We start from the raw sequence: 15241 nt of genomic DNA, 5'->3' as shown, positions 1-15241 counted from the left end.
CTGGGCAATGCTTTCATTGCTTCAGCCAATCAGGGCTTCCAATACACTGTGCAGTGGCACAGTGCATTGTGGTCATTCGGCGGGCCAAACAAGCAGTTGAATGCTCCAATAATTCACGCATTTGAACGGGTGAACAGTCAATGTTCAGCCCAAACTCATGCTCGGCCCGAACCAGTCGCCCAACTCTAGTCATGATGTATGTGTCTCTGTACCCTTGGAACTAATATCTTGTCTGTATTGTTCATTAACCATCAGATGTCAAAATACTGAAATATGTGGATCCTGAAGAAGCCCTGATCTTGGCAAAATGCTTCAATCCATAAACTATTTGCTGTTTATTGATGTTCAGTTGTTTGTATCCCATGTCTATGTTATGAAATTTGATTTTTTTTAATCAGTTTTTTACTCCTTGTTTTTAACTTTATTGAATAAAATAATTGTGAAACTTTATATGTTTTGTTATATTGGGTAATTATTTTTGGCACTTCAAAATCCCCATTCCCCAGGGTTCCTCCACGTGGATAGACTCTAGGGATTTTATTTTTACATATTTTGCTCTTTTGTAGGGGATTGTGTCAGATTTGTTCTATACAAGCTCTCTCACCTACATACCCATATAGGGAAAAAAATAACAATTTCCAGGCGGAGTGTGATCAGATCCAAGAATTGGACAAGTCTAGAATTAACTATTTACAAAGAAAAGGGAGATCAGATATCACATTATTAGCATTTGATTTATGGATTTTAGATGTCCTACTTTTGCAGAATATTATTGTCAGTCCTGTTACACTCACTGTAATTCCTCTATCCGGCTTGTTGTCAGAGCTTCCATCAGATCCCTGAAATGAGGACCCTCCAGATTGTTCACAGACAGGTCCAGTCTCCTCAGTGTCTGGTTATTTCTTATTTCAGATGCCAGGTGGGGGCAGGAACTGTCTGTCAGGTGATTATTCCATATTCTATAGAAGAAGAGAAGAATGTTTCCAGAAAAAAAATCAATTTCTCCCTAAGAACAAATGCAAATCATTTTATAAAACTTCAGTAAATCCTATATCCTACTCTATCCTCTTCTGTTCTAGTATTATCCTTAGGATCCTATTCATTTTATCATATCCTGTATAGCCTGTCCTGCCCTATTCTTCCTATGCTATCCTATGCTTTCTATACATAATCAAAATAACAATAAAGAAGTTTAGGGGGCGGTGTTATATTTCAAATGAAAAACTTTCCTTGAAAGTAAAATAAAATAAATTTGGATGTTGGACATCCAGAATATGTCTGCCACATTGGAAGGGCTGCATAGTAATGGAGGTGATGGGCAGGTTCAGTGTTTGGCTTCCCTCTGTCCCTTAGCCCTGGAGTGTGCACTTTCTTTCCCCAGGAACCTAGAAACACAAAAAAGACTGACCCTACAGGCTGCACTGGGAAAGAGGTGATGGGATCAGATGGATAAAGTGGATGGAGTCAAAAAGTGTGGGAAGGGAGCCCTAACACCCAAGGCTCAGCTTCTCCTTCTTTCTGCATATTCTTGCAGAGGTGACAAGAAGAAGCAGAGATAAGAGGAACCGTGGTGAAGTATGAATCGGCAGAGTTGCTAGCTGGCAGAAAGGTGCAGTATCTGGAGTGTTGGGCAGGGGTGCTGGGAGGCAGGAAAGTTCCGATTTAGAGGTTCAACGGTAGGGGTCCTGAGTGACAGAAGAATGTAATCAGGTTTTTGGAAAATAAAAATGTTCACAAAGTTGTCACTGAATAGGATATTTCACACACACAGCACATGCAATCTTATAATTATTGTAGAAAAGAAAAACCTCCCAGAGGGGATGGGTCTTTAAGGGCAACAATGTATAATGGTAAAATGCACGTCAAAGCACACATTTTCTGTTTGGAAACACGCAGATGTGAATAGAGCCTCATTGTTCTTGTGTAAATGCACACATTTCACATTCAAGCCTCACTCACACCTACCATAGTGGGAGCACACTTTTTTTTTCCACGACACGCATAGGGCAGCCCATTGATTTCAATGGGCTGCCCCCCACATGGCAAAGTCAGTATGTTGTTAAGGAGAGGGGCCAAAAAGCTGGCCGCCGCATAGTTAACAATGGATGAGTCATCAGCTGCCAGCGGGCTTCTCCGCTAAAAGCTGAAAGACCAAAAAATGCCAGTTAAAAAGGGGAACTCCACACCAAAAAAAAAAAAATGAGGGCCCCCGAATCCCTTGGGGCTCTGTCCCCTCCACTCCAAAGTATCTTGTGCCCATGTTTTTGACAAGTCCTTTATCAAAAATGGAAAAAAATAAAAATAACTAAGTCCCCCTACGTCAGTGTTTCTCAATTCCAGTCCTCATGGCCCACTAACAGGTCATGTTTTCAGGATTTCCATCAGATGAAACAGCTGGGGTAATTACTAAGGCAGTGAAACTGATCAAATCACCTGTGCAAAATAATGGAAAGCCTGAAAACATGACCTGTTAGTGGGCCATGAGGACTGGAATTGAGAAACACTGCCCTACGTAGACCTATTGTCAATCATGACGCCCCGCTGCACAGCCAGACCCAGAAAAAAACAACTCCACCCATGACATAGACTGTGTAGCGCCAGCATGCACGGAATCCAGGAAGAAGGACACTGCGGCTTCAGATGCCCACACTGGAGATGGCTGCGTTGTGCAGGGACTTTACAAATTAAGAAAAAGATGCTGCACAAATAGAAAACTGCCCATAGTTTATAGCATACCTTTATTACATCGCACCAGGCATGAGTATTCTAGGAGTATTTTTATGTTAAATTCACATTTCGGCCAGAACACCGCTTTAATTTAATTGTTCATTGTTATACAGCCCCCTATGCTCACTGGCAGCTTTTATTGCACTAATTTTTTCTGTAAAATTCCCTCTCGTATGATGTAATTTCCTCCTGCATCATTGTAAGTTCCTGCTATTGTTCCTGCAACACACACACTGAGCCGAAGAAGAAAATATTAATTTATACCACTTCAAATACCAAAATCTTCCACATCATATAGTTTGCCTGAGCCTTCTGTGTGCAATAAAATCACTAATAGACACAAAGTGTTTGGTGAGTTCAATTCGATTCAACAAGGTTGTCTGCAGTGAGATTGCCTCTGCTTCACTCAGACGAGAACTCAGGAAAAGATAAGTCAATATCACAACACCTGGAGTCTGGATTTTTACACGTTTTGGATAAAAAACTGTCCCAGAATATTATTGTCTTAGTTAGTCCTGTTATACTTACTGTAATTCCTCTATCCGGCTTGTTGTCAGAGCTTCCATCAGATCCCTGAAATGAGGACCCTCCAGATTGTTTACAGACAGGTCTAGTTTCCTCAGTGTCTGGTTATTTCTTATTCCAGATGCCAGGTGGGGGCAGGAATGGTCTGTCAGGTTAGTATAGGACAATCTGTAGAAGAGAAAAATGTTACCAGAAGAAAATACATTTTTCTCCCAGGAATAAATGTAACTATTCTTTATATTAATGGAACTCATTTTTGAAAATGTTATGATGGAGTAGACCCCCCAATATTGTCAGCTGTGTACAGAGATGGCGATCTCTCCATACACAGGATGACCACAGCCTACCAATGCCATGAATCAGATTGTGCTATAATCTCTTTGTGTATGGAATCAGCATTGCTAGTGATTGGACCAGACCATTCAAGGGTATACCTTTTATCTCAGGGATAGAGAGGGTAAAAAAGGGGGAGGAGTATTCCTAAATATCAAGAATAATGTACAAGTGAATGTGAGAGATGACATCACCAACGGAGCAAGGGATGAGGTGCAATCCTTATGGGTAGAGCTCCAAAGGGATGAAGCTAAGGGGAAAATAATACTAGGGGTATGCTATAAACAAAATTGAAGTCTTTTTTTCCCACAAATAGAGCTTTCTTTTGGTGGTATTTGATCACCTCTGCATTTTTTATTTTTTGTGCTATAAACAAAAAAAAGAGTGACAATTTTGAAAAAAAGGCAATATTTTTTACTTTTTGCTATAATAAATATCCCCCCAAAAAATATATAACACAGTTTAGGCCGATATGTATTCTTCTACATATTTTTAGTAAAAAAAAATTAGATTTATGGCATTTTTATTATTATTATTTACCTTTCGACACTATTTTGGGACCATTGTCCTTTATACAGCGATCAGAGCTACAAATAGAAACTTATTACTGTATAAATGACACTGGAAGGGAAGGGGTTAAACACTAGGAGGGCGATCATGGGATTAAGTGTGTCCTAGGGGGAGATTCTAACTGTGGGGGTTCACTACAACATGACAGATCACTGCTCCCGATGACAGGGAGCAGTAGATCCCCTATCATGTTTCTAGGCAGAACAGGGAAATCTCCCCGTTCTGCCTCCCCTCGCCGCAATTACGGGCTGGATCTTCTAATTACCAACAATACAGACCTGATCATGGATGTGGAAATACGGGGCAATTTAGGAAACAGCAATCACAGGTCAATTAGCTTCAGTGTAAATCACACAAATAGGAAAAACAAGGGCAATACAAAGACACTGAATTTCAAAAGAGCCAACTTCCTCAAACTACGAACCTTCTTAGAAGGCATAAACTGGGATAACATCTTAGGAACAAAAAACACGGAGGAGAAATGGGTTTGCTTTAAGAGCATATTAAATAAGGGCATTAGCCAATGCATCCCATTGGGTAAATACATTTGTTTTGTTATATTTGTTATATTTTTCTTTGAGGATAGTAAAGGTATTGTTAGATATATTCATAGGTAGGGCAAAGCTTTTCCTATTGTTAATTTTGTAATAAGATACTTTACTAAATGAGTTAAGTAGCACATGTAGGGATTTGATGGGATTAGTTAAAGATAGAATGATGTCACTGGAAAATAGCCCAATATTATGTAATCTATTACCTATCTTTATTCCTGAAATATTTTCATTGGAACTACCTGCCCCAGTATATCCAATCAGGCCCTACCCTGTCCACCTTTAGGAGATCCCTGAAAATTAATTTATTCATGGAAGCCTATCCCACACCCACCTAACTGTCCCGAGCCACGCCCATCAAATCATTCTCTGCAGCTATTACCTTTTGTACCACCACCCCCTCCCTTTAGAATGTAAGCTCTATGAGCAGGGCCCTCCCGTACCTTTTGTATTGAACTGTACTGTAATTATGTTGTCCCCCTATACATTGTAAAGCACTGCATAAAATGCTGGCGCTATATAAATCATGTATAATAATAATAATAATAATTTCTAACAAACGATTGACCAATATTTTGGCATAAATTTTAATGTCCGAATTGAGGAACGACATTGGTCGATAGTTTAACCACTTGAGATCCGCGCTATAGCCAAATGACGGCTACAGCGCGGATCTCCTTTTCCGGGACGACGTCAATAGACGTAGTCCCGTGTACGAGCGGCCTGCGCGCCCCCTGAGGGGCGCGCGCAGCGCGCTCTGTGATCGGCGAGTCCATGAGACTCGCCTGATCACCGATCCGTGCAAGGGGTCGATCCCGACCCCTTATCACGTGATCAGCTGTCAGCCAATGACAGCTGATCATGTGATAAAACGGAGCCGGTAATCGGCTAGTATTCCTAGCCGATCACCGGCGGCCGTGATCGGGACATCAGTCCCGATCACGGCCAGCAATTCAAGCGACCACCTGCCCCCTGCCAGTGCCCAACTGCCCCCCGCAGTGCCATCCTGAATAAAATTAAGTGCCCCCCATCAGTGCCACCCAGCAGTGGTCATAGTGCCACCCAGCAGTGCCCACAGTGCCACCCAGCAGTGCCCACAGTGCCACCCACAGTGCCACCCAGCAGTGCCACCCACAGTGCCACCCAGCAGTGCCACCCACAGTGCCACCCACAGTGCCCACAATCTGCCTCAAAGGTGCTGCACCCCAGTGCCGCCCATCAGTGCCCAGCAGTGCCGCCCATCAGTGCCCAGCAGTGCCGCCCATCAGTGCCCAGCAGTGCCACCTATCAGAGCCACCTATCAGTGCCACCTATCAGTGCCCATCAGTCCCATCTATCAGTGGTACCTATCAGTGCCCATCCGTGCCACCCATCCGTGCCACTTATCCGTGCGACCCATCCGTGCCATCTTATCTGTGCCCATCTTTGCCCTTCAGTGCCGCCTTATCTGTGCCCATCGGTGCCGCCTTATCTGTGCCTATTAGTGCCGCCTTAACTATGCCTATGAGTGCCCACCAGTGCAGCCTATCAGTGCCCACCAATGCAGCCTATCAGTGCCCACCAATGCAGCCCATCAGTGCCCACCAATGCAGCCTATCAGTGCCGCCTAATCAGCGCACTTCAATGAAGGAGAAAAATGACCCGTTTGCAAAATTTTATAACAAACTATTAAAACATGATTTTTTTTTTGCATCTTTTTTTGTTTGTTTAGCAAAAAATAAAACTCCGAGCTGTAACTAAATACCACCAAAAGAAAGCTCTATTTGTGGGAAAAAAATTATAAAAATTTCATTTGGGTACAGTGTTGTATGCCCGCGCAATTGTCATTCAAAGTGCATCAGCGCTGAAAGCTGAAAATTGGTCTGGGACTGAGGGGGGTTTAAGTGCCCAGTAAGCAAGTGGTTAAAGGAGATGTCAAGTCTTTGTCAGATTTCGGGAGAGTAATTATTAATGCTTCTAACAGTTCTTCCAGGCAACATTTGGCTGTAGCTATGCAATTAAACAGATTTGTTAAGTGTGGAGCTAAAATATTAATGAACATTTTGTAATATTCATTGGATAGACCGTCATTACCTGGCGATTTATGCAGCAGAAGGTCTTTTATAACTTTTTGGTTTTCCATTAACGATATGGGTTGATTTAGTACGTGTATTAGGGTCAATTTTGGGTAAGTTCACTTTGTCTAAGAATATTGTAATGTCTTTTAATGTTGGTTGGATAGTATCCTTGTCATTTTTTTAGTTGTATAAATCTCCATAAAAATCAGAGAAAGCATCTGTTATTTGGCGGTGACGTAGTACAGAGGCCATCAATTTGCCTGCCCTATTATTTTGGCAGTAATCATAAAATTTCAGCTGTTTGAGGTATTTGTCATGGTTGGTTAATAAAGTTGACCTAAGTTTATTCCATTTATTGTTGAGTTTTTGTAATAGCTTAGAATTATCTGGGGATTGTTTATGTTTGTTTTCAAGACTAGATGTGTCTTTTAAAAGGGTATTAACACATTTTAGCCTCTTTTATCCCTAGATGCCACCTGAATAAGGATACCCCTAATAAAGGCTTTGTGAGTACACCATAGATTTGTAGTGAATGTAGAGAAATTATCATTCAAATCAAAGAATTCTGTCAATTTGTTCTTCATTGCAGACACGTATGTCTCTTGAGAGAATAAAAATGTATTATTCTTCCAAAGGGTTGAGGTTAGGCCTTGTGGGCCTCTCGTAATAGAAAGTGATCGGTGAATGATCCGACCAAGTGATGTTCTGAATTTGTGCATCTAAGCATTTTGTCTGTAATGGAGAAATTAATTCTGAAATACGTTTTATGTACATTAGAGAAAAACGTGTAGTCTTTTTCAGTATTATGCAAACACCTCCATGGATCGTAGAAATTTTCCTCAGTGAAAATATCACCAAGACTCAATCTATTTGTGCGGTCTCTTTTAGTAGTATCTACATTAGGATCCATCGGGGGGGTTAAAATCTCTGCATATGATAATATTCCCTCTCTGTATTTTTCGTACCTTTCTCAACAGCTTAAGGATGAATTTTTGTTGATGCTTGTTAGGAGCGTAAAAGTTGCCTATTGTGTAAGTAACATTGTCTATATTAGCAACTAGAATTATATACTAACCATGGTCTTCTATTACTGAATCCAAAAGGTGGAATGAGACATGGTCTTCTATTACTGAATCCAAAAGGTGGAATGAGTCTCTTTGATTGCCACTATAACACCTTTCTTCTTTTGAGGTTGTTAGAACAGAAGATATGTGGGAAAAAATTATGCAAAGATTTAGGTGCTTTATCCTTCGTAAAATGCGACTCTTATACACATATGATGTCACTCTGACGTTTGATGGCATCAGTCCAGAGAGCCTTTCTTTTATGAGGACTGTTGGTATTCAGAGATTTTTTTTTACGTTGCAACATTTTTTAAGGTGTTGATGATAAGTAGCAGTGACATCCTATTGTGGATAAGCTAATATATATATCGCAGCTGAAATCGAGACTTAACAGACCCGGCAATGGTTTTTCCAATCTTGTGTTTATTTTGGTGAGCCTGTGCGAATTATAGTCTCAGTTTCCTGTTCTTAGATGACAGAAGTGGCACCCCAGTGTGTTTTCTGCGGCAGTAGCTCACCTGAATCAAGGTTCAATGTTATGTGCATTCAGAAATGGTATTCTGCATACCTTGGTTGTAACGCGTGGTTATTTAAGTTACTGTTGCCTTTCTATCATCTCAAACCAGTCTACACATTCTTATCTGACATCAACAAGGCATTTTTGTCTACACAGCTGCCGCTCACTAGATATTTTCTCTTTTTTGGACCATTCTCTGTAAACCCTAGAGATGGTTGTTATTAAACTACTCTGACCCTCCCTTCTGGCACCAACATACAAGATACAATTTTCCTGCTTCCAACCTCAGAGGTGACATACACCAATCCAGTGACCGCAGAACACTGGAATGCAGACAAACTGGAGAATCCAGACAGAGATCTCCTGTCCCATTAGGACATGATATTCTGCTGTATAGGGCTGGAATTAAATTGCTCAAAAGGGACTGCCTCAAATCCGGAAACCATCTTTTCCAACACCTTCATTGAAGTGTAGGTTGAAAAATTCTTCAGATAAAATTCTCTGGAGGAAGAATAACATTTGCCTGGATGATTTCTCACAGCAGATCAAAAGACTCCAATCTCTAGGTTGGTAGTTAGACCAACCTTTGAAGGTTGTCCCAGCCAAATCTTTCCAATGTCTGAGTCAAATTTCTGATTTCAGTGAGGCCTCCACTGCTTGCACCAATTCCATCCCAAAACCTACCTGAAAAACCTATTTACAGTAGATTGTTCAGGTTCAAAAATGTCCTCCCAACTGAGAGAGGGTGTGACCCTTTATAGCGGGGTTGACTTAGAGTACAACTTCATTGACTTAAGGGCCCAGTTTTTCTTGCAAAATTGACCTTAAGGTTTCCTCCTAGAGGTCGAGACTTGTAAGCGGTGAAAAGTCTGCAGAGAAGAAGCATATCTTGATGTAAAAGCAGCAGATGTCCTATGAGGATGCTTACCCTTCTTCCTAAGGATGAGAAGGGAACATTTTCTGCCTGAGATCTTCTGAATATAGGAGTCTAAATCCACTCCAAAAAAGCATTCCCCATGGAACAGGAAGCCTGCCGGTAGCTTCTTAGCAGATCAGCTCTCAAAGAACTCCACATATGAATGGCTAAAAGAAGTAGGTGTGCGATCTGCTGGATAGAATCTTTTAATGCATCTACTGAAAAACAGGGCTGAAGGAAAATCCTCAATTAGACCCACCTCAGCACCTGCAGAGTCTTTCTTAACCAGGTGCTTTACTCGACCCTTAGGACTTTGACAGACACAAATGGTTGCCACTGCTGGCTGCTTAGCATCCCCCACCAAAGCAAACAATGCCTTCAGCAAGGTCTATAATCTTTTAACTGCTGGATTCTTAAAGACCTGAACGTTCTCAACCAGACAAGACAGTTTCTTGTTAAGAAGAAATTGCAGAAAATTAAGAAATTGCAGTATCCACAGAGGGCATACATCATCTTTTAGTAAATGTTTCTTCCTTTGGAGGGATAAATCTCTACAGGAACCACTGAGAATCTGGCAATGCTTGTCCAGAGTGCTGCACATAAGTGACCATCACCTTCTGACACTGGTGAAAAACTGATGCATTCCTTGGGAGGCAGCATTCTAGAGGATGAGTCCTCCTGTCTTTTTTTGCCAGTGCCATTTTCCTATAGGTGGAGCATAACCCAGATTGTCATGTTTATTAAAGTGTTTGTTAACCTAAAAAATAAAAATAAAGATCCTGTTCCTTTAAAGTATGTTATACAGCACAGTGCTTGTGCTGTGTCATTTGGCCCCCTGTATCACCTGAAATACTTGGCTATACCCTCCCATGTAAACTGACCACGGTGTACCATGGCTGCTGAGCACTGAGGCCATAGTCAGTTTACGTGCCTCTGGCATCTGCTTTCTCCTCTGTCCTCCTCTGTGCTCTCCTCCGTCCCCTCCCCCCTCCCTTCCCTGTCCGTCAGCTCCATGTCTGTACCCACCCCCTCTGCTTCTGCTGCTCAAATTATTTTCTTACAGTATCCTTTCTATTTATGTATATAATGTGCTCCTGTGTGTGTGCCTTATAAAAATAATGCAGTATATACCAGTTTACAGAGCACCGATCAGTGCTCATGTGACCCACTGCCTCTCTCCTATTCTACTCCTCCCCTCTTGACTGACATCAGCTGGGGATCCTCAGCCCAGTCCGTTGCAGCTGTCAGGCTGAGTGAGGTGGCGGGTCACGTGAGTGTCGATCAGTGCTCTGTAAACAGGCATATACTGCATTATTTTTATAAAGCACAGACACAGGAGCACATTACATGCATAAACAGAGCGTATACTGTAATTTTAGATTGGTGGGTTAACAACCACTTTAATCCTGCTCGGTGTCTTGTGATTTACATAAAAGAAAGAATTAACAGATTACTCCATCCACACAAAACAAGATAGATGGAGGAATGCCCCTGTTGGGACATTGTATTCTGATAGCTGGATCCAGCGCTGTAAGAATACACTGATCAGAGGCTGCAGCCACTGACTGCCAAAAAATTTCCAAGTTGTTTGACAGAAGTCAATCTAACAATCAACTTCTTTTGAACAAGTGCAGCCAAACACTAATCAAAATTTGTCTGGTCCCCGGTGAACCACGCGAAAACTGATCAATCTATGGCCAGTCAGAAAATGTGATCAATTTTGTTTACAATATCAGATTTTTAAACTGTCCCAGAATATTGTTGTTTCAGTCAGTCCTGTTATACTCACTGTAATGCCTCTATTCGGCTTCTTGTCAAGGCTTCCATCAGATCCCTGAAATGAGGACCCTCCAGACTGTTATTAGACAGGTCCAGTTTCCTCAGTGTCTGGTTATTTCTTATTGCAGATGCCATGTGGGAGCAGGAACTCTCTTTCAGGAGATTGCTATCCAAACTGTAGAAGAAGAGAAGAATGTTACCAGAAGAAAATTAATTTCTCCCCTGGAATGAATGTGATTATTCTCTACATCAGGAGTCTCCAAACTATGGCCCTCCAGTTGGCATGAAGGGAATTCTAGTTCCTGAACTAGTCATGTCTGTGAATGTCAAAGTTTTACAATGACCAACATGTGGTCCTCCAGCTGTTGCAAAACGACAAGTTCCATGAGGCATTGCATGCCGCTGACAGTTACCAGCATGACTCCCAAAGGCAGAGGCATGATGAGACGTGTAGTTCTACAACAGCTGGAGGGCCATAGGTTGAGCACCCATGCTCTATGTGAATTGAACAAATTTCTCTTTATTGAAATCATTTATATTAGATCTCTTTATAAAACGCCAGGAAATAGAATTTTTTAAGAAACATTTTATAATGAATTAGACCCCCCAATATTGTCCTCCATATGTAGAGACGGTGATATCTTCATACACAGGATGAGCACAGAACAGGGGCAGCCCGTGCATTGTGGGCACCGCCCCCCATCCTTGTGCCCGACCCTTTCAGGACGCCAGATACATGGATTTCAATGGCGGGGCGGGAGGTGATGGTACTTTTGAAGCACCTGATTAGAGCCAGAGGCTCTAATAAGCTTCAAAATAGAGTGTGCCCTGATCCCACCCAATTGTGTGATGATAGTGAATTAATTTTAGCTATTTTAACACCAATGCTCCTCCCCACCAATCAGGGAGGCAGGTCGTCAGACCTGTCTGCTGATTGGCCAAAGCACTAGGGCATCCTATTGGATGCCTGGCGCTTAAGAGTTGGGGCACAGAGGAGACACAAGGACAAACATCCCCGCCGCCACAGCTGCTCTGGTGGTCTCAGGACTGGCGGTAAGTGCCACGAGCAGGGGCCATCAGAGCCACAAGTGGGTGTCTGTCAGAGCCGCGAGCGGGGTCATGGGCACAGTGGCTGCATATGATGGGCACAAGTGGCTGCATATACTGGGCACATGTGGCTGCATTTGACAGGCACAAGTGGCTGCATATTACGAGCACAAGTGGCTGCGTTTGATGGGCACAAGTGGCTGCATATGATGGGCACAATGGATGGCTGCATATGATGGGCACAATGAGGATACAATTGATGGGCACAGTGAGGATAGAATTGATGGGGGGGTTAAGTTTTTCAGTTTGTTTGCTCCCCCCAAAAATTTTGAGCACCAGCCGCCACTGGCACAGAATATCACTGACATGACTCATATTGTACTATAATCGCCTTGTGCATGGAGCATGAATGGTATCTGCAGACAGTGTGAGGCCGGAATCAGCATTGCAAGTGATTGGACGGGATGATTTTTATCCGATATTCTATTCTTCTTGGCTGATAAGAGCTGTATACTCACACAGAAAATGCATGCTTTTTCTTGAAGGTTGCCCTGCGTTTGGAAACGCGCAGAAGCAAATGAATGGCGATCCAAGCAGGATGCACATTGTTGCATGCTTTTGAAATGCACAGCATAGCACACATTTTTTGTGCACGTTGCTGCTCATTGGCAAGTGCGCAGAAGTGAATGCCGCATTTCCGCATGTTTTTGAAAAGCGCAGCAAGGTGTGCGTTTTCTTCTGGGTTGTCATGCATTTGGAAACACGCAGTTGCAAATGAGTAAACACAAGCATGATGTGTGTTGCCACATGTTTGCTAAACTAATGACAAAGTGCATGTTTTTTTGTGCGGACTGCCACATTTTTGGAAATGCGCAGATGCAAACAAATGGTAAAACAAGTGCACCGAATGTTGCCTTGCGTTTTCTTGTGGGTTGCTGTGAGTTCAGAAACAAACACAAGCGAAAAAATGATACGGGTTGCCACGTGTTTTTGAAGCACATGGAAAAGCAAAGCACATGTTTTTTTTTGTGAAGGTGGCAGCGCTCTTGGAAACATGCAGATGTAAATGAATGGTAAAAATGCACGTTGGCCTGCATTTTTGGAACAAATAGCAAAGCACATGTTTTTTGTGCAGGTTGCCACACATTTGGAAATGAGCAAATGCAAACATATGGAAACACAAGCACGTCGTGCATTTTCAAAACACACGGCAAAGCGTGAGTGTGCATGTGGGGTGCCATGCATTGGAAAATGTGCAGATGTGAATAAATGGTAATGCAAGCGTGACATGTGTTGCTATGTGTTTTCAAAACGCATGCCAAAGCATATGTTTTATTCTGAATTACCATGCATTTGGTAATATGAAGATGCAAATGAATGGTAATTCAAGTGTAGAGCTACCCCCGAAGGACCAGCTTGAGTATGTTTGGTTCTGTACTCTGGCTCTCAACCCCGGTATGAACAATAACACGCCAATAAAATAGTCACCAGCCCTACTTAAGTTGGGTTCTATGAGTCCAGGCAGGAGGAGGGCACAGGAATGACCCTTTTTTATGTCAGCTCTCTCCCTTCTGTACCTCAACACCACAGTCCCAAAGAACCATTCAAACACAATATCTGGTTTGGTGCACTGACTTAACAATATGGTCCTTTACTATCTAGACTCAATCCTAAAACAAGTCCTGAGTGTAGGTGCGGGTACCACAAAGTACTAACAGGACCAATCATTTGAGGGGAAAGGGGTTGTAGTTTTTCAGAAAGAAGAAAAGGCCTTTTGTCTTCAGCTAGCTCTGAGCTGGTGCATTTGGTGTCCTGTTTGGAAAAAGTGGTGTGTAGTGTACTGGTGATACCCAGGTAAGCAGGGTAGGTACTGTAACTGCCCAGCAGAGTGTAAATGTGGCACAAATCCTCCAGGAAGGTGAACTAAAGAAACACAGGTGTTTGCGTGCAGTGCTCTCTCACCAATCCTGTGACCAAGGCTTCAAAGGAGATGTCCTGGCAGACGGGCTCTTTGGGCTGCCAGACTGGCTACCCCAAAATCAAAACACTTCACACAGCCTGTACTAGGATCCCCCCTCAGGCAGAATGTCCCTGACCGGCCGTGGAAGGAAGCGGTGACCCCTGCCTTGTGGTCTCACCCCAACTCCCAGGCAGCCTCCTGTTGGACAGTATAGTTCTGCCTCCATAGGATTACGGGGGGGAGAGCTTGTGCTGGGGATTACATGTCCCACAGTTCCTTGCTCCTGAAATCCTGTTTGACGATTGACTCCTTTCCTCCTGCCAACGGAGGAAGGAGTGGGAGGGCACATAGAACAACATGCTAAGGCATTTTAACCTGTAAAAAAAAATGCCTGACACTGCTAAAAGCTACAGGGAAAAACACCCTGTGTGCATGAAGCCTTAAGCCTTGTACACACGGTCGGAGAATCCGTCGGAATGTGTCCTATCGGACCGTGTCGTCGGATAATCCGACTGTGTGTGGTATGCATCGGACTGATTCTGTCCGAATCTCCGTCGGACCCAATTTTCCAACATGTTGGAATTATTTCCCGACCAACTGGGCCGGTCGGACCTAATCCGATCATGTGTAGTGCATTTTGATCGGACCAAGTGCCATGCATGCTCAGATCAAATTCCTACATCAAAGCTATTGGCTACAAGCCTGAATGTAGTCCCATCGTAACGAAATCACGTCATCACGTTCTGAAAGATCGGATTTTCCGCCAACTTTGTCCGACCGTGTGTGTGCAACAGTTTCGGACAAGATCCGACGGACAAAATCCGACGGATTTGGTTGGCAAAATCTTCGACCGTGTGTACAGGGGCTTAGAGAAACTCAATTTTAGAACTGATAACAGGGTGTGATAAGAGTCTAAGATTTAGACAACTGTTATTGACAACTGTTAGACAACTGATAATCTGTCCCAAAATATTATTGTCTCAGTCAGTCCTATTATACTCACTGTAATTCCTCTATCCGGCTTGTTGGCAGAGCTTCCATCAGATCCCTAACATATGGGCCATCCAGATTGTTCCTAGACAGGTCCAGTGTCTTCAGTGTCTGGTTATTTCGTATTCCAGATGCCAGGTGGGGGCAGGAACTGTCTGTCAGGTGATTTCTATTCAATCTGTGGAAGAGAAGAGTATTACCAGAA

The 15241-nt window shown here is 42.9% G+C and overlaps 1 protein-coding gene across 1 annotated transcript in view; it reads right to left on the bottom strand.

Moving 5' to 3' along the window:
• LOC143942696 (NACHT, LRR and PYD domains-containing protein 12-like) overlaps positions 1-15241 on the bottom strand; it is a 155630-nt gene that overhangs the window by 114914 nt on the left and 25475 nt on the right. Inside the window, exons 8-11 of the mRNA XM_077464075.1 lie at positions 15050-15214; positions 11050-11214; positions 3256-3420; positions 795-959 (exon numbers count right to left, since the gene is read on the bottom strand). Coding sequence (XP_077320201.1) covers positions 795-959; positions 3256-3420; positions 11050-11214; positions 15050-15214 — 660 coding nt within the window. The remainder of the gene's footprint in view (positions 1-794; positions 960-3255; positions 3421-11049; positions 11215-15049; positions 15215-15241) is intronic.

The sequence above is a fragment of the Lithobates pipiens genome, unplaced genomic scaffold, assembly GCF_037356315.1.
Source record: "Lithobates pipiens isolate NorthernLeopardFrog02 unplaced genomic scaffold, aLitPip1_a1.2 Scaffold_30, whole genome shotgun sequence".
Classification (NCBI taxonomy): Eukaryota; Metazoa; Chordata; class Amphibia; order Anura; family Ranidae; genus Lithobates; species Lithobates pipiens.
The sequence above is the reverse complement of the archived record's forward strand: the minus strand, read 5'-3'. Positions and strand labels throughout refer to the sequence as shown.